Source organism: Glossina fuscipes, unplaced genomic scaffold (genome assembly GCF_014805625.2).
Source record: "Glossina fuscipes isolate IAEA_lab_2018 unplaced genomic scaffold, Yale_Gfus_2 2, whole genome shotgun sequence".
Taxonomy (NCBI): domain Eukaryota; kingdom Metazoa; phylum Arthropoda; class Insecta; order Diptera; family Glossinidae; genus Glossina; species Glossina fuscipes.
The window spans coordinates 31,384,749-31,404,864 of record NW_023998416.1 but is presented as its reverse complement, the minus strand read 5'-3'; the positions used below and the strand labels follow the sequence as shown (position 1 = coordinate 31,404,864).

The 20,116-nt window shown below is 40.2% G+C and overlaps 1 protein-coding gene across 1 annotated transcript in view; it reads left to right on the top strand.

Annotated features, from left to right (window-relative positions):
• The window catches only part of LOC119634258, a 181,111-nt gene extending 163,227 nt beyond the window's left edge, over nucleotides 1-17,884 (top strand). The window contains exons 53-75 of the mRNA XM_038028333.1: nucleotides 37-681; nucleotides 741-1,055; nucleotides 1,108-1,440; nucleotides 1,502-1,807; nucleotides 1,864-2,817; nucleotides 2,886-3,203; nucleotides 3,257-4,198; nucleotides 4,258-4,902; nucleotides 4,963-5,280; nucleotides 5,339-5,674; nucleotides 5,733-6,029; nucleotides 6,122-7,072; nucleotides 8,028-8,681; nucleotides 8,755-9,363; nucleotides 9,427-9,756; nucleotides 9,850-10,947; nucleotides 11,015-11,617; nucleotides 11,861-12,061; nucleotides 12,126-12,320; nucleotides 12,378-13,382; nucleotides 13,441-16,671; nucleotides 16,760-17,191; nucleotides 17,556-17,884. Of these exons, the coding sequence (XP_037884261.1) occupies nucleotides 37-681; nucleotides 741-1,055; nucleotides 1,108-1,440; nucleotides 1,502-1,807; nucleotides 1,864-2,817; nucleotides 2,886-3,203; nucleotides 3,257-4,198; nucleotides 4,258-4,902; nucleotides 4,963-5,280; nucleotides 5,339-5,674; nucleotides 5,733-6,029; nucleotides 6,122-7,072; nucleotides 8,028-8,681; nucleotides 8,755-9,363; nucleotides 9,427-9,756; nucleotides 9,850-10,947; nucleotides 11,015-11,617; nucleotides 11,861-12,061; nucleotides 12,126-12,320; nucleotides 12,378-13,382; nucleotides 13,441-16,671; nucleotides 16,760-17,191; nucleotides 17,556-17,797 (14,960 nt within the window). The 3' untranslated portion in view covers nucleotides 17,798-17,884. The remainder of the gene's footprint in view (nucleotides 1-36; nucleotides 682-740; nucleotides 1,056-1,107; nucleotides 1,441-1,501; nucleotides 1,808-1,863; nucleotides 2,818-2,885; nucleotides 3,204-3,256; nucleotides 4,199-4,257; nucleotides 4,903-4,962; nucleotides 5,281-5,338; nucleotides 5,675-5,732; nucleotides 6,030-6,121; nucleotides 7,073-8,027; nucleotides 8,682-8,754; nucleotides 9,364-9,426; nucleotides 9,757-9,849; nucleotides 10,948-11,014; nucleotides 11,618-11,860; nucleotides 12,062-12,125; nucleotides 12,321-12,377; nucleotides 13,383-13,440; nucleotides 16,672-16,759; nucleotides 17,192-17,555) is intronic.
• The last annotated feature ends 2,232 nt before the right edge of the window (nucleotides 17,885-20,116 follow it).

Below are 20,116 nucleotides of genomic sequence, written 5' to 3'. Positions count from 1 at the left end.
AGTACAAAATCCTTTTTATAATTTTACATATTTTAGTTAAACCAATACTAGACTTGGAGCCATCAAACCCTTGTTCGCCTTCACCTTGCGGTCCTAACAGTATATGCAAGCCGTTAGCTGGTACGCCCTCATGTGCTTGCCTTGATCAGTTTATAGGTCAACCACCAAATTGTCGTCCAGAATGTGTAACCAATTCTGAGTGTAAATCTACCGAAATATGTTCTGATCAAAAATGCTTAAATCCTTGTCTTAACCTATGCGGTGAAAATTCTCTGTGTCGCGTTGTAAGCCATACTCCGATGTGTTACTGTGAGCCAGATTACACTGGTGATCCTTTTTCCGTTTGCTCACCTACACACACAGAACATATGGAAATCACCAATCCTTGCAATCCCAATCCCTGTGGGCCAAACGCAGAATGTCGCCAACAAAATGGCGTGGGATCTTGTCAATGTATGCCTGAATATTTTGGCAACCCCTATGAGGGATGCAGACCAGAATGCTTAATTAATTCTGACTGCCCATCAAGTAAAGCTTGCATTAGCGAAAAGTGCCGCGATCCATGTCCTGGCACTTGCGGTGAGAATGCCGAATGCTTCGTTCAAAACCATTTACCTACTTGCAATTGCTTAGACCGTTATGTTGGTAATCCATACCATCTTTGTACTAAAGCAGAAAAACGTAAGCACATAAATGTGATTCGAAATACCGTTAATAACCACTAGTTATACTTTAATTAGCTGTTACAAAGGAATACGTGAATCCCTGTGACCCCTCTCCTTGTGGTCCCAATAGTCAGTGCCACGTAGTTAATGAACAAGCCGCTTGTTCTTGCTTAGCTGAGTTTGTTGGAGCTCCCCCAGTATGTCGACCAGAGTGTGCGATAAGTTCAGAATGTTCATTTGACAAAGCATGTGTAAAGCAGAATTGTGTTGATCCTTGTCCAGGAGTGTGTGGTCACAATGCCATATGTCGAGTTCGCAACCACGCTCCCACATGTTCGTGTGAAGATGGCTTAACGGGAGATCCATTCACTCACTGCTATCACATGCCTCGTAAGTCTGTGTTTAAACAGAAGGATCGAAAATTCAATTAATAAAATTTTAGCATCTCCTCCCTCTACGGCACCGGAACCCTTGCGCGATCCTTGCATTCCTTCACCTTGTGGGCCCAATTCCCAGTGTCATAACGCTTACGGTCAAGCGGCGTGTACTTGTTTACCTCAATATTTGGGAGCGCCACCAAACTGTCGGCCAGAATGTTCAACAAGCTCCGAATGTCCGTTAAACATGGCTTGTTTGAATACGCATTGCGTCGACCCTTGTCCTGGATCCTGCGCTTATAACGCATTATGCACTGTTCATAGTCATATACCAAGTTGCAGTTGCCCTGAAGACTACACAGGTGACCCGTTCGCAAACTGTCAAATTGTTCACAAACGTAAGCTTTTAAATTATAAGGTTTAAAACGCCCATTTAATGAGTTGAAAACGAATCTCTAGACAAACTTATTTTAAATAACGATCCTTGCAAACCCTCACCTTGCGGACCAAACGCTGTATGTAAAAATGGTCAATGTTCCTGTCTTCCTGAATATAGCGGAGACCCTTACATAATCTGCCGACCAGAGTGTGTTTTAAATACGGAATGCCCTGTAAACAAAGCCTGTATAAAAAACAAATGCAAGGATCCTTGTCTTAATATCTGTGGACATAATGCTCGATGCGAAGTTTTCAACCACATACCCATCTGTAGTTGTCCAGAAAAACTGACGGGCAATGCTTTTGTCCAATGTAATCAAATACCAAGTATGTTCAAAGTAATTTAAACAGAAACATGCATTAACCCAAAACTACTCTTATAGTTTCTCCAATAAGCAATCCTTGTCAACCTTCACCGTGTGGTCCTAATAGCAGGTGTAAAATATACCAAAACAATGCCGTATGTTCTTGCATTGAAAACTTTCTCGGAAATCCTCCTTCATGTCGCCCTGAATGTTCCATCAATTCCGATTGTACTCCGCAGAGAGCATGTCAGAATCACAAATGTATCGATCCCTGCCCAGGTACCTGCGGGTTAAACTCTCTTTGTAATGTAGTTAACCATTCTCCGATATGTGCATGTTCTGAGAGTTTCACGGGAAATCCGTTTGTCAGCTGCCAACCGATGCCTAAGCTTCCAATTAAAGAAACGGATAAGTCCCATCCTTGTTTGCCAAGCCCATGTGGACCCAACTCAGAATGCCGAGTTGTTGGAAATTCGCCTTCCTGCTCTTGTTTACTTAATTTCGTAGGCGCGCCCCCAAACTGTCGCCCAGAATGCGTAGTAAATTCTGAGTGTCCTTTGAACCGTGTTTGTCTTAATCAAAAATGTGCCAATCCATGTCCCGGTGTGTGTGGACGGAATACCCGATGTAATGTTGTATCTCACGCGTCAGTATGTACGTGTACAGCCGGATTTATCGGAGATCCTTTCACTGGTTGCACATTACTATCCATGCCTTTGAAGGATATTGTCTCGCCCTGCGAACCCAATCCATGTGGCGCAAATGCCATATGTCGTCAAGTGAACAATGCGGGATCCTGTCAATGTTTGTCTGAATATTTTGGCAATCCCTATGAAGGTTGCAGGCCCGAATGCGTTTCCAATGAAGATTGTCCTTCAAACAAGGCTTGTTTAAAACGAAAATGCCGCGATCCTTGCCCTGGAGTCTGCGGATTAAATGCAGTCTGCGTTGTTATCAGTCACTTACCAACATGTGAATGTTTATCAGAATTTATTGGTGATCCATATCAAAACTGCCAACGACCTGAAAAACGTAAGATTAGTATATGATTTAAAGCTTCTTTCTACGATACACGAAATTCTACAACATACATTTTGCAGCTATTACAAAAGAGATAATAAACCTTTGTCAACCATCACCCTGCGGTCCCAATTCACAATGTCGCGAGGTTAACAAACAAACAGTTTGCTCTTGCCTCCCATCTTATAAAGGAGTACCGCCTACTTGTAGACCAGCATGTACTATCAATTCAGAATGTGCTCAAGATAAGGCCTGTGTTAATCAGAAATGTGTTGATCCCTGTCCTAACTCGTGTGGAGCAAATGCTGAGTGTGAAACTCGTAACCATTCTCCCATATGCAGCTGTCGCTTAGGATACACTGGTGATGCTTTCATCCGTTGCTCTCCTATTCTACTGAGTAAGAAAATATTCTTAAAATGTTAGTGTCACAATTAGCACACGTTTGTTTAGCATCAGCACCTCCAGACCACAGCATTTCTTCAAATCCTTGTGTTCCATCACCATGTGGACAGTTTTCTGAATGTCGCGATATCGGTAGCAGCGCCATTTGCAGCTGTTTACTTAACTATGAAGGATCGCCCCCAAATTGTCGTCCGGAATGCACCATCAATTCGGATTGCCTTAGCTCAAATGCTTGTATTAATCAAAAGTGTAGAGATCCCTGCCCCGGAGCTTGCGGTCTGAACGCTGAATGTTACGTTATTAACCATATGCCGATTTGCCAATGTCGCAAAGGATTGGTTGGAGACCCTTTTGTGAATTGCAATCAGCCGTTGCCTACTTCCACACCACCATACTTAGATGACCCCTGCCACTATTGTGGAGCAAATGCGGTTTGCCGTGATGGTCAATGTTTCTGTTTATCAAACTACCAAGGTAATCCAAAAGTAGGGTGTCGTCCACAATGTGTTCTGAGCACTGAATGTCCACTTGACAAAGCCTGTATACAACAAAAGTGTCAAAATCCTTGTCAAGGACTATGTGCTTCAAATGCAATTTGTGAAGTTCATAATCACGTGGCTATGTGTCATTGCCCGGATAAAATGTCTGGGAACGCCTTTGCTTTATGCCTTCCTGTCCCACCAATTAAATTTACGCAGCCATGTCGCCCATCTCCTTGCGGTGCCAACGCTCAATGTCGAGTCATAAATAAACAGGCTGTGTGCTCCTGTCTAGCCAACTATTTTGGAACCCCGCCAAATTGTCAACCTGAATGTACAACAAACAGCGAGTGTACGTTAGATAAAGCCTGCTTACAGCAAAAATGCCAGGATCCCTGCCCAGGCGCTTGCGGGTTCAACAGCGAATGCTTCGTACATAACCATAGCCCAATTTGCCGTTGCATGTCTGGCTACAGCGGCAATCCATTTATTGATTGCCAATCAATTAAAAGTAATTGAATCTATTAAGTTTGATTTGTTACTCAAGTTTAAAGTTCGCTTTATCTTTAGTTTTACCACTATTGTCAAATAAAGAGAAAGATCCCTGCCAACCATCACCCTGTGGAGCAAATTCTGAATGCCGTGCTAACGGAGAAAATCCTTCCTGTAGTTGCTTAAAAGAATTTATAGGAATCCCACCAAATTGTAGACCAGAATGCGTTAGTAATGCCGACTGTTCTTCATCAACAGCTTGTATTAAACAAAAGTGTGTCAATCCTTGCTCTGGAGTTTGCGGCTCAAATTCGCAGTGTCACGTTGTAAATCATACTCCCATGTGCTACTGCGATACAGGATTTACAGGCGATCCATTTACCAACTGCATTAAAGTAGTTAACTATCCTCCAGAAGATATAAGGCCATGCGATCCCAACCCTTGCGGTCCCAATACCGAATGCTTTGAACGTGATGGAGCAGGAGCTTGTTCATGTTTACCAGAATTTTTTGGCAATCCTTATGAAGGTTGCCGCCCTGAATGTGTATTAAACTCAGACTGCCCTACAGAATTTGCTTGCATACAAAATAAATGCAGGGATCCCTGTCCTGGTACATGTGGTATCAACGCCGAATGCTATGTAAGAAATCATCTTCCAACATGTAATTGCTTACCAGCTTTTTCTGGAGATCCATACAGCTATTGTGTGAAGCAATCTGAAAGTGAGCTTAAACTAAAAATAGGTAGAAAAAATTACCTTGTAATACGAGTTCTTCCTACAGCAATTTACGAAATTCGAAATCCCTGCCAACCGTCCCCTTGCGGATCTAATTCCGAATGCCGCGAGGTTGAAAACCAAGCTGTTTGTTCTTGCTTGCCTTCCTATATAGGCTTTCCACCCGCTTGTCGTCCAGAATGCACTTTATCCTCTGAGTGTGATCTCAGTAAAGCTTGTATTTATCAAAAATGTATAGACCCATGCAACGGAATATGCGGGTTGAACGCTGAATGTCGCGTCCACAATCATAGCCCGGTTTGCTCTTGCCGACCTGGTTATACTGGGGACTCTTTTGTACGATGCTTCCGCCAACCTTTGGAGCGTAAGACCAATTGAGTTGTAAAGATGTACTGCACGCTATATATAACTTTTTTATACAGCTCAAATTCCTGCTAATGATGACTACCGAGATCCTTGTCTTCCTTCCCCATGTGGTGCGAAAGCGCAATGTCAAGTCAAAAACCAACAAGCCTCTTGCGTTTGTCTTCAGGGTTACATTGGTTCTCCTCCAAATTGCCGCCCAGAATGTACTATCAATGCTGAGTGCCCTTCCAACTTATCTTGTATAAATGAAAAATGTCGAGATCCATGCCCCGGGTCCTGCGGACACTTAGCTTTATGCTTCGTGAACTTGCACATTCCCATTTGTACCTGCCCTGAGAGATATACCGGAGATCCATTTAAAAGTTGTCAAGAGGAGCTAACTAAAGAGCAAAGTATATATTAATTATTTCGCCAATTGACATATTTCATGAGATCACATTACACTTTTAGTCCCTCTGAGAGACTCTTGCAACCCTTCCCCTTGCGGTGCCAATGCCCTTTGCGAAAATGGTCAGTGCACATGTGTAACCGAATATAAAGGGAACCCTTATATAGGCTGCCGACCGGAATGTGTTCTTAACGTGGAATGTGGCCGCGATAAAGCTTGTATTGAGAATAAATGTATAAATCCGTGCCCTGGCACGTGCGGCAAAAACGCAATATGTGAAGTAAACAACCATATTCCGATTTGCCGCTGCCCCGAGGGAACGTCAGGCAATGCTTTTATACAATGTCAAACCATAAAAAGTAAGCTAGCAAAGCAAAAGCGTATATTGTATATACAGAAGTATATATTGTATGTGGTATAATGATATTAAACACCTTATTTCTAACTTCAGCGGAGAAGGCGTCAGAAAATCCATGCCATCCTACGCCGTGTGGACCTAATTCACAGTGCCGTGTATATAATAAGCAAGCCGTTTGTTCTTGTCTATTTAATTACATAGGGATACCGCCTGGTTGTCGCCCAGAATGCACTATTAATTCTGACTGCCCCCGTCATCTTTCTTGCATCAATCAAAAATGTATTAACCCATGTTTAGGCGCTTGTGGTATTAAAACTGAATGCCAAGTGGTAAATCATGTACCGTTCTGCAAATGCATGCCCGGCTATACCGGTAACGCATTTATAATGTGCCAGATCTTGCCTCTTCTAAAGTCTAATGAAGTTGTTAATCCCTGTGCACCTTCACCATGTGGCCCTAATTCGCAGTGCACCAAAGTGCAAAACTCCGCTTCCTGTGCTTGCTTGCCTAATTACAAAGGAGCCCCACCTAATTGCAGACCAGAATGTTTAATATCTTCAGAATGCGCGGAAAACTTGGCATGTATTAACAATAACTGCCGAGATCCTTGCCAGAATTTATGTGGCGAAAACGCAACTTGCCAGGTCGTAAGCCACGCACCTTCGTGCACTTGCTTGAAAGGATCCTTGGGTGATCCTTACATACAATGCCTACCCTCATCGAAAATTACGCAAGAGCAAATTAATCCGTGTTCTCCATCGCCTTGCGGCAATAATGCAGAATGTCGGCAAAAGGATGGGGCAGGGTCATGTACGTGCCTACCTGACTTTTATGGAAACCCGTACGAAGGTTGTCGCCCCGAGTGTGTTCTTAATTCCGACTGCCCTCCGAATCGAGCCTGCCAAAACCAAAAGTGCCTTAATCCCTGCCCTGGAGTTTGTGGTCAAAATGCTCAATGTGACGTGATCAATCACTTACCCATGTGCAGTTGCTTCAATGGATACGGTGGAGATCCATATAATTATTGCAATGTTTTCCAAGATTGTAAGATTTTCGCTCAAATTAAGAGAGTTTTTCAATATCGCATTACATTGAAGTTACATTGTATGGTAGTATTATTAATCCATTGCATGCGTGGTTTAACCATATTACGTAAAGCCCGAAATGTCATTGTGTCCGATTTCTATCTTTATTTACATCGAAAAAGAAGGTATTTTTCACCGCAGTAAAATCAAATGTGCTCATCAGATCCTGTAACAGGGCCAAGATAGCCGAAATCCAACAACAATTAATAGACCTGTGATTATTATCTTCAGTAAAAAATTATAACTTGAATCGAACTATTTACCCAATATTTCAGATTGTTACTTTAAGGAAGCAGACCATTGTAACTTTCTTAAAAAAGAATTTTCCTAACAATATATTTTCGGTGGAAAGGAACATAATAAACTAATAATATATGCGGAGGTTATTAAGGATAAGCTTAAATGCTAAAAAAAAATATTTAGAAAAATTGCAACTTTCAAGTCATTCCCTTGAGGCATCTTCAGGACAGTAGCATTGGCCTAGTCATCTTTTCATGCAAAATTGGATACATTTCTGTCTAATAAACACAGTTTTTGAATGTAAAAATTCAATTTTCTGCCAAAAAAAAAAGTGACATTTAATAAGAAATGTTTAAATTAACTTATCAAAATATGCTATATATAACTCGAAAGAATATTGACTTATTTCTTTGAAAAATTCGAATGAAAAAGTGGAAACTGCTTGGTAACGACCTTTTTTCCTTGTATTCTAGAGGGTTCAAACCATTTACAGAGGTCTACCCAACATTTCGAAGACACTTCAAAAGTTTTAAATATTTTTCGACTTTCGACATTCGACTTTTTATTTTTCTTACAAATTCCTTTTTGCTTCCTAAGACTTACTTTCCGGAATACAGTTTAAAGTGAAACCAGCAAGAACATAATTTAAATGCTTACACAATTTCATTACACAGCGCAAACCCCCGTTTATTTGAATCCTTGTGATCCAACACCTTGTGGGCCAAATGGCCAATGCCGAGAAATTAACGGTGAAGCTGTGTGCTCTTGTTTGCCTGAGTATATTGGCCTGCCGCCTGCTTGCAGACCTGAATGCGTAATCAGCTCAGAGTGCTCTTCTTCCAAGGCGTGCATTAATCGAAAGTGCCGGGATCCCTGCCCAGGGTCCTGCGGCATTAACGCTGAATGCTATGTACGTAACCATAGCCCCTTGTGTTCTTGCAAGTCTGGTCATACCGGAGATGCTTTAATCGGATGTCAACCTTCGCCGAAACGTAAAGACGACCCAAATCCCAAAAACCCATGCATCCCCTCACCGTGTGGTCCGTATTCACAATGCAGAATAGTAAATGATGATGCTTCTTGTAGTTGCTTATTACAATACGTAGGAATTCCTCCAAATTGTCGGCCTGAATGTACCATTAATGCAGAATGCCCCAGCAACACGGCATGTATAAAGGAACAGTGTAAGGATCCATGCCCAGGCTCCTGCGGTTTTAACGCTTTGTGTAATGTTATTAATCATACACCAAGTTGCTCCTGCCGAACTAGTTACACTGGAGATCCCTTTACTTCTTGCCACCTGTTGCCTTCACCTCCTCAATTCACAAGTATAGCCAAAATGTTGAATAGTCTAATCAAAAGTTCCGTTTTTTGAATATGTTTTTCTCCACAATTTTTTAGAACTTCATGAGACTGTCGATCCATGTAATCCTTCACCGTGTGGAGCCAATACAATCTGTCAAAAAGGACACTGTTCATGTCTAGCAGATTATCATGGAGATCCTTTCGTTGGATGTCGGCCTGAATGTCTTCTAAATTCTGATTGTGCTCACAATCAAGCGTGCGTACGCAAGAAATGTGTAGATCCTTGCACAGGAACATGCGGCCAAAATGCCTTGTGTTCCGTGCACAATCATATAGCTATGTGTCGTTGCCCTGATAGAATGACAGGCAATGCTTTTGTATTCTGCGATCATACACCCGAAATTATACCTAAAATGGCTTGCCAGCCTTCACCTTGTGGCCCTAATTCACAATGCACCGAGCGTAATAACAGCGTTGTCTGCTTCTGCATCACTGGCTATATAGGACATCCTCCGAATTGCCGTTTGGAATGTTATGCAAGCTCAGATTGTTTACCCACACAAGCTTGTGTCAACAATAAATGTATAGATCCCTGTCCAGGAAAATGTGGTATTAACGCCGAATGCCAAATCGTACAACACAGTGCACATTGTGAATGTTTGCGGGGATATGAAGGCAATCCCTATTCCGCTTGTACTAGAATAGGTATGCGATTCTATGAAGTAAAAGCAATCAGGCGGACTAAACACATTTGATTTTTTTCTGTAGAATTACGTCCCCAAACACCAGCTAAGAACACAGACCCCTGCCGTCCCTCACCATGTGGTGCCAATTCCCTTTGTCTTAATATCAATGGTCAAGCTCAGTGTTCTTGCTTAGCTGAATACCACGGTGTGCCACCACACTGCAGACCTGAATGTTCCAGCAATGATGACTGCCATAATAATTTAGCATGCATCAAACAAAAATGTCAAGATCCTTGTTTAGGTTCCTGCGGTTTCAATGCTAACTGCATAGTAACTCTTCACATACCAAACTGTCATTGTCCTTCAGAAATGACTGGAGACCCGTTTAGTAGTTGCTACGAACGCCGACCGAGTAAGAACAAACCAAAAGGCATTTTTGCGTTATATTCACGTACATTTTTTTTTGACTCCACGTTTATACTTTTACTATTAATTACATTTTCAGTTGCTCCCCCTCAACGTGAAGAACCTAAAAATCCTTGTCGTCCTCCTCCTTGTGGCAGTAACGCTGACTGCCAAGTGCGTGGTAGCAGTTACATTTGCGAGTGCATTAAAGATTATTCCGGCAATCCATACGAAGGTTGCCGCCCTGAGTGCGTGGGCAACTCCGAATGCCCAGCAAATCGAGCATGTATACAAAATAAATGCGCTGATCCTTGCCCAGGAACTTGTGGGATTGAGGCTGTTTGTTCAATTAATAATCATATACCTATATGCTCTTGTCCGGAAGGACTTACCGGTAATGCTTTCGTACAGTGTTCTCCTACTATTATTCCGGAAACTACATTTGACAAAGCGGATCCCTGCTACCCAACACCTTGCGGTCAAAACACCATTTGTAAAGTTCAGCGGGATCAAGGAATATGTGAATGCTTACCTGGTTTCTTCGGCAATCCATACGGTCATCAATGTCTTCCTGAATGTACATTAAGCTCGGATTGTGCAAAAGATAAAGCTTGCGTGAATTCCAAATGCATGGATCCTTGCCCAGGCATTTGCGGCTACGGGGCTCTTTGTCGCACAGTTAATCACAACCCTATATGCAGTTGTTCTTCATCCATGGTAGGCAATCCCTTCATTGAGTGTCATCCAGCACCCAAGCAACAAGAGGCATTCAATCCCTGTGATCCTTCACCGTGCCGAATAAAAGGCATTTGCCGCGCAGTCAACGATATTGCTACATGCATTTATCCAGAATGTGTAACCAACGAGGATTGTTCACGCGATCGAACTTGTATTAATCAAAAGTGTCGTGACCCTTGTATTAATTCTTGCGGTCTCAATTCTATATGTAATGCCGTCAACCATAAAGCCGTTTGTATATGTCCACCCGGATTCTATGGTTCACCCTACAGCCAGTGTTTGCAACAAGTGGATGTTATGCCAGTTTCAAAACCAGAATGCTTTTCAGATAGCGACTGTACAAACGATAAAGCATGTGTTAATGGAGGATGCAAAAACCCATGCGAATTGGGTCGCGTTTGTGGTCTAAATTCAAGATGTCATGTACAATTTCACAGACCACTTTGCGTGTGCAACGAAGGTAATATAAGTATAAAAAAAATTAAATTGCCCAGTGATATAAAACTTTTCGTTGTGATTTTTCGTAGGCTATACAGGCAACGCCTTAAACAATTGCCACTTAATTGGCTGTCAGTCAAATAAAGAATGCTCTCCAACGGAGGCTTGCATAAACAACGAATGTACTAGTCCATGTCTCTATACACAATGTGGAGCCAATGCCGAATGCCGCACAGACTATAGTCATAAAGCGCGTTGTCATTGCTTAGATGGATATAATGGCAATCCATTAGAACGTTGTATACGTCCGGAATGCAATCACGATGAGGAATGCGCATTTAATTTAGCTTGTCGCAATGAGCGATGCGAAGATCCTTGCAACTGTGGAATCAATGCTCAATGTCGTGTTAATAGCCATCGAGCACAATGTCGCTGTCCACCCGGTTACGTAGGTGATCCCCTAATAATATGTAAAATTGAAGAAATCAAAGTTGCACCACAGTGTAGCTCAGATGCTGAGTGTAGTAGTAAATTGGCTTGCTTTAGTGGCCTATGTAAAAACCCATGCTTAATTACTAAACCATGCGGAAACAATGCTGTTTGCTCAGTTGTAGACACTTTGCCACTACGGACAATGATGTGTGAATGTGAACATGGTTACGTAGGTGATGCGGACGTTGGGTGCCGAAAAGGTATATTTTTCATATTTAAGCTTCTCAACTTATTATCAAGTAGAAATGGACATGATTTACTTAAAGTTTCTTTCTCAATTACAGCAGTCATATATGTGCTTACAGTCTTTAGTTTTAATATATTTCGTTTTGTTTTTTTATAATATCGCACTTCAATGTATTTTACAACACATTAGCTAACTGCGCACTATATTGTAGCCTAATTTCAGCTTATAAATTACCATATATGCTTCAATTTTTTAGAACCTGTTCATGATCATGGCTGTCAAACGGCTGAAGATTGCGGACTCAGCGAAACTTGCCGTAAAGGCAATTGTATAAATCCTTGCGTCAATTCTTCACCATGCGCACGAACAGCCGAATGTTTCGTACAAAATCATCGGGCTGTATGTACATGCCCACAAGATACTCAGGGCGATCCTTTTGTTAGCTGCTACCAACCACGTAAGTAATTGATGACTAGTAATCTAAAAATATGCATCCCCACATTTTGTTGAAATAATTTTAGCTCAAATCACAACTGGCTGCAGTCATGACTCTGAATGCGCTCCTACTGCTGCTTGCATTAATAAACAATGCCAAAATCCTTGTGCCGAAGGTAACCCTTGTGCTAACAATGCGGAGTGTAGAGTGCACTCCAACAGACCAATTTGTTCTTGTCCAACCGGTTGGGGTGGCAATCCGCAAGTACAATGTTTTAAATGTAGGTTGTGCTTACTATGTCAACTAGCATGGGTTATAACATTCGATCATATTTCAGCTGAATGCAAAATAAATGGTGATTGTCCTTATGATAATGCCTGCGTCAATGAGCATTGTGTTAATCCTTGTACACATGGAAGTATTCGTTGCGGCACCAACGCCTTGTGTGAGCCCCAAAACCATCAGGCAGTTTGTATATGCCCGGCCGGTACTCAAGGGAATGCTTTCGTGTCCTGCATCACTGGTCATTGCCAATACAACGAAGATTGTGCCGATTACGAGGCCTGTGATCGCCTTAACCGCGTTTGCAGACCAGTTTGTGACGATGACACTTGTGCCATAAATGCCTTATGTTTAGCTAGACACCACCAACCTCAATGCCAATGTAAAGTCGGGCTAACTGGTAATCCTTATGAAGAATGTTTGCAACCAAACCAGCCATTACCTAAAAAGCCACTACCTGAATGCTCACAAGATGCCGATTGTTCTCCGCAGTTAGCTTGTATTAACCAACGTTGCTCTAATCCATGCACATTATCCCACGTGTGCCCACCACAGCAATCATGCGTCGTACTCGACACACTGCCCTTACGTACCATGATTTGCAAATGTCCACCGGATACCATAAGTGATACTACAGGGAATTGCGTACCCATTCGATATGACACCATCACTGGATGTCAAAGCAATACCGAATGCGCCAATTCAGAAGTTTGTCAGCAAGGTTCTTGCATAGATGCTTGTCGATTGGAACATTGTGGTCTAAATGCACAATGCCATTCAAAAGATCATTACGCGGAATGTTTATGTGCTAAAGGTTATCAAGGCAATCCTCGAATAGAATGTAGACCTGTTGAGTATGAGGAACCAAAAGTATCAACAGCCGAATGCATCGATGACGATGATTGTCTTAATGAGAAAATCTGCCTCAACAAACAATGTCTTAATCCATGTTTAGGTGACGTCTGCGGGAGCGGGGCCTATTGTTATGTAGAGCAAAGAGTAGCCAAATGTCGCTGTCCTCCGGGTTACAACGGCGATCCAAAGTTGAGCTGTACACCACGTAAGTGTTCAATGTTTTTATGAAAATAGGTTTTTATTGCCCAAGTTCTCTGTTGCAGCTCCAGATGTATCTGTACTAGAATGTAATTCTAATAGCGATTGCCAATCGACGGAGTCTTGCGTTAATGAACGATGCGTTAATCCTTGTAATTGTGGTTTCAATGCTGAATGCAAAGTTCACCGTCATCATCCAGCCTGTTATTGCAAGCGTGGTTTTTCAGGAAATCCCCAACACGAATGTATTCAGATTGGTTGTCAATCAGATAATGATTGTCCATTAGATAAGATATGTATCAACCGCGAATGTGTTGATCCCTGTCTAATTAACGATATTTGCGGCGCTAACGCGGAATGTTATGGTCGTAATCACGTTTCAGCTTGCCGTTGTCCTAATGGTCTAGAAGGAGGTCCGTTTGAACGTTGCATTCATATGCAGTGTACTTCAGACAATGACTGCTCTTTCAATGAAGCTTGCATTCGAAACGTGTGCATTGATCCCTGCAAAGACGTTGAAAATCCTTGTGCACACAATGCCTTATGCCAAGCTATGCAACATCGTGCTGTTTGTCGCTGTCCTGAAGAATTGCCTTTAGGAAATCCTTATAGCTTCTGTGAGCGTCTGCCAATCAGCCCGTTGTGCCGGAGTGACAGCGATTGCTCCAGTGGCTTAGCTTGCATTAACACTAAATGTGGAAATCCATGTACCGAACTCTTACCTTGTCATAGTTCTGCTCATTGCAATGTTCTGGACAGCGTACCCGTTCGGACTATGGTTTGTGAATGTGCGACTTCTTATGTACCGGACAACAGGGGTGAATGCAGGCAATTGCCATTGCTAAGTCCAATAGGTTGTACCACTAATTCTGACTGTACTGATCAGGAGGTATGTATTAATAGACAGTGCCGCGATCCATGTAACTGCGGCGAAAACACCATTTGCCAAGTGCAAAATCATCGAGCTACTTGTTCTTGTCAAGATGGCTTCGGTGGCAATCCTTATACGTCGTGTCACTCAATTGGATGTCGTTATGATATTCAATGCGGTTCCGAAAGAGCGTGCGTTAATAGCATATGCATAAATCCTTGCTTAATCCATGATATCTGTGGTACTAACGCTGAATGTTACGTTCAATCGAACCGAGCCATGTGTCGTTGCAAGAGCGGTTTCCGTGGTGATCCTTACCAATTATGTAAGGTCATTGGCTGCCAAACTAACAGTGATTGTTCGTCAGATAAAATCTGTCAACAAGAACGATGCATTAATCCGTGCATATATGAAAATATTTGTTCACCGAGAGCAGAATGCAAGCCTCAAAACCATATGGCTGTTTGCCGCTGTTTACCGACGTTCGTAGGAAATCCTTACATAGATTGCAGACCAGAACCTGAGCCCACCTGTAAAGCAGACACCGATTGTCCAGCCCGTTTAGCATGCATAAATGACGAATGTGTTGATCCTTGTTTGACTTTGGAGCCATGCAACAGACCAGCTGAATGCGAAGTTACGCCGACTGCGCCAGTCCGGACTATGATTTGTATATGCCCTGATGGGTATGTCAGCAGCGGCAGTGGCACATGCAAACCCACAAAGACTGTCAGCGAAGTGGGTGGGTGTATAGCAGACACAGATTGTTCAACTGACAGATCATGCGTTAACGGCGTGTGCCGCAATCCCTGCAATTGCGGACTAAACTCTGAATGTCGTATCAAAGATCATAAACCAGTCTGCACTTGTCGGCAAGGTTTTGAAGGAAATCCAGAATTTGAATGCTCCAAAGTGGAATGTTCTATAAATTCAGATTGCCCAAGTACCCATGCTTGTCGTAATCAACAATGCATTCCAGCTTGTCAAAGACAACAATGCGGAATCAATGCCAAATGTTTACCAGTTGATCATAAAGCTATCTGCGAGTGCATATCTGGTTTCCGAGGTAATGCACGCATATCATGTTCCCAAGTGGGATGTCGAACAGATATCGATTGTCCTTCAGATAGAGCGTGTATCAACGAAAAATGCGAAAATCCCTGTGAAACTACAGCTTCCTGTGCTATAGACGAAATATGCAAAGTTTATCAACATCGTCCGCAGTGCGCATGCCCACCAAACACATCAGCAACACGAAATGGTTGTGAGCCGCTAAGAGACTTCCCATTATGCCATTACGACGGTGATTGTCCCACTCAAATGGCTTGTATAAGAAGTGAATGCATTGATCCTTGCAACGCTACAAAACCATGTGGGGTTAATGCTAAATGTCGAGTGCTTGATACACTGCCGGTTCGTACTATGATTTGCGAGTGTTTAGAGGGTTACACCGGCAATGCTGCAGTTCAATGTGACAAGAGATCGTTGTGCTTCATTGAAAAAGGCTTTGTGAGAGACACAGATGGTCAATGTGTGTGCCCTCCAGGAACGGCTTTAGACATTTATGAATATTGTACACCCTGTTTGGTGGAACAAGGCTTTAAAATAGATGAAACAGGTCATTGCATTTGTGCATTGGAAAGAGGTTTCGTTATAGATGAACGCGGTCGCTGCATATGTCCAACTGATTACGGATACACATTAACAAACAATGGCGATTGCATACCGCAAGACAAGCCCGAATGCCAGACCAACGATGATTGCGCCGATAACCGTTATTGCAACTTAGACACACGAACGTGCAAAGATCCTTGCTTATCGAAAACGTGTGGTGTGAACGCTTTTTGTAATGCGATTAATCATCGAGCCCAGTGCCAATGCATAGCTGGATATACTGGCAACGCAGACACAATTTGCAATCATACAAACTTTCGAACAGATTTCCCTAGGCCCGATATGGTGGTTAGTTGTTTGGCTGATGGTGTACAGGTTGAAATACACATAACTGAACCAGGATTCAACGGTGTTTTATACGTGAAAGGCCACAGCAAAGATGAAGAATGCAGGCGTGTTGTTAATCTGGCTGGAGAAACCGTACCACGTACAGAAATTTTCCGTGTTCACTTTGGTAGCTGCGGTATGCAAGCGGTTAAGGACGTAGCCAGCTTTGTTTTAGTCATACAGAAACATCCAAAGTTAGTGACTTACAAAGCGCAGGCGTATAATATTAAATGCGTGTATCAAACGGGCGAAAAGAATGTAACACTTGGATTTAATGTGTCAATGTTGACAACGGCAGGGACTATAGCGAACACGGGACCGCCACCCATTTGTCAAATGCGTATAATTACACATGATGGCGAAGAAATTAACTCCGCTGAGATAGGCGATAATCTCAAATTGCAAGTTGATGTGGAACCAGCGAGTGAGTTGCTTGCGATTTTAAATTATACGAAAAAAATCGTAAATTGTACATATTAATGATATAAAAATGTCTTCCTTTCTTTAAATAGCTATATATGGAGGATTTGCTCGTTCCTGCATAGCCAAAACAATGGAGGATAACATAGAAAACGAATATATAGTAACAGACGAAAACGGCTGCGCGACAGACCCGTCAATATTTGGCGAATGGGAATACAATCCGGATACGAACAGCTTACTAGCAAATTTCAATGCTTTTAAATTCCCCTCGAGCGATAACATACGCTTTCAATGCAATATACGTGTTTGCTTTGGCAAATGTCAACCGGTCAATTGCAGAGATTACAACGCTTTCGGTAGACGAAGGCGACGTGCCATTGCTGACAATTCAACGGATGATGCCACAGCCATTGCGACTAATACTGGTATTGAGGGGCAATTGCGTGAAGAAATCACTATATCATCGAATGCAATTTTAACATTTGAAAAAAGAACAACCACGAGTACGAACGACTCAAACAGTAAGTAAACATCTTCAAAAGCATTATTTTTATACGAATTGCTGTAAGGTTGTGGGTATAGGAGGCATATTCACTTCGTCAAAAAGAATTTTCGGAGAACTTATAAATTAAAAAGAGCTCGCAAAAAATGGCTTTATGTTCATTGCGCATAAACTACAGCGTATAAAAAAAACGATAAAATATTCACATATCTTCTATAGGTGATTCTAGAGTACGTGTACAAAAGCGAAAATGATCAGCAGTTCCTGCACATTATTCACCTTGTTTTTGACATTAAAGTGGTGGAAATATAATTTTCTTTCTTTATTTATTATTATTTTTATTAATAGTAATGTTACTATTTAAAAAAAATTATTCCTTTCAGTTAAACCGTCCGCTCAGCGGGTAGAAGATATTTGCGTCTCTATGGTGGGTTTGATTATAGCTTTAGTCATAACTGCTCTGTTGGCTTTAGTAGCCGTAGCAGTCGCTGTCTCTTGCTGGTTAATGGCGTACAGACGACGTCCTAAAACTTTAGCGCCATTACCGCATCCACCGGAATTCCCAAATCCACTATTTACCAATCCAGAAGCTGTGCCAGAACCAACACCCGATTACTTATCGTAAGAGTTAAGAACAATAAATACAATGAAAGTGAAACTAATCTAAATTAATAAAAAAGCTAGAATTTTTAAAATTAGTCCGAAATGAACAAAACAAAATTGCATAGAAAGGAAAACATAGTGCAAACAAAATGAAGAACAAAAGTATTTAGAGACAAAATTTTTGCAATTAAAAATGAAAAATATTTAATGCAAAATTTAAACTTAAGTAAATATTTCTCCTTCCGACTTACTATAGTAGGGATTAAATTGAAAACAAATGGAAAGCATACCACTATTATTATCATTATAATTATTATTATTATTATGTTAACACTTTTTGTTTTATTAGCAACTAACATGAGAACTTCAAATAGTTTTTAACAGGCGCTCGTGCATGTACAGTAATTTTATATATTATATAAACAAACAAACGTAGATTAATAGTTTTTGTAATTAAAACTGCCAAAGTTATAACAAGCGAAACCCTTACTGTAAACATTATAAATAGAGAAGGAATGAAAGGATATAATCGAATAGAGCACAACAGAATGCGTCTGGTACAGATAATTGAAGAACGGTATAAAAAGCTATTTCGAAATTCTCGTGCACTAACGACAACTTCTTCATTAGTCAGTCATTTAGAAAAAAGGTTAACACATTTTTTTTTTTAATATATTGCATACATCAACACAAACGAAAACTTACACGCATACGTACATAAAAAAGCGTTTGACCGTAAACCGAAAACTGCCTTTCAATGAATGCAAATCATTTAAGCGAAATACTCAGAACATAATAACTTAAGTTTGCGAAATTTTTTGATTAAAAGAGCTTTTTTTTAAAACAAAATCCACTTTCGAAAATGCCATCTTCCCTCAACGACAATTTACACGTCAACACATACGCATACACGAGACAACAAAAGTTCTTCAGCCAACCCTAATAACTATCTTAGAAGACTTTTGTTTATGTTATTTATGTTATTAGTTTATTATCGAAAAAAACATTTGCAATATTAGTACGGGACTAATGGAGGATTTGATAACGTATATATTTATTTAAATTTCTTCATTTTCTTTTTTTTTTAACTAACATTTAAGTTCTTTTTCTCATTTCTCTCTTAAATGTTAACAATAATCTTAATATGTGATTTTTTTTCTAATGCTTAGTTAACGAAATAATTGGCTTCCATTAGGTAGAAAGAAACCAATAGAAAGGGTACGAGTGAAAGTTTCTTTAACAAAATGCCTTTAAAATGTAAATGTTTTATTTATAACACATACTTTGACAAAATTTTTAAAAAATGCAGCAAAATATTTTAGTTCCAAACCTTTGGCTTCAAATTTACTAGAAAAAATTATATATATAATGAAATTAAACACAAAAACAAAAAACTATTTAGATACGCAATGTATAGTCACTACTTTAAGTCAATTTTTTTTTATTATTTAATGACATTAAAAAAAATAATTAGTTGTCTAAACCGAACGACTAGAACGTTTTCCTTTTTTTTTTTATTTATTTTATCACTTTTTTATTTTACTATTATATAATTATTATTTAAACTAAAAACACTATCCTGCCTCATTTTTATTGTAAATAATATACAACTTAAAGCGTTAAAATAAAGCAAAACGTTCTAAAGTAATAAATAAATAAAAACTAGTACTATTTATAAATTGTGTAAAAAAAATTTTTTTTTTGTATATTAAATATATTTCCTATTATTTAAAAAATAATTAAAAGATTCTTTACTTATAATGCCAGATTACATCTCAAAAAAAAATGTTTTTTCTTGAATAAATAGTCACAAATTTCCTTTATTTTTATGAACTTCGAAGCGCTTTAATAAAACTACTTTGATATTAACTTTTTTATAATTTGCTAATGTTATTTTCCCTTGCTCTTGTTTGGACTGGCATTCCTTTTTTTTTTTTATTTTTGTAAATTTTTCTCGTAGTTAAATTTAAAAAAAAAATGATGAATAGAGAAACAATTGTATAAAATTTGTATTCTTTAAAAAATGATACACTTATATATAATATATACACTAATATTAAAATGAAATAATAATTCAAAATATAAAAATGTTTAAATACATAAAATTCTTTTTCATTTTATTTGTTATATCCGGCACCATTTGTGGAACAAGGGTATATACGGCTGTTTGCAACGCCCAGAAGCACTTGAGCTGGACCCAACTTTTAGTATACCGATCGATTCAGAACTACTTTCTGATTTGATCTAAGCTTGTCTTTCAGTTCTATTTTGTTGTCTTCAACCCACAAAGTAACCAAACATTCGGAAGTGGTGGTGATAGCAGGACTATTTTTAAAATAAA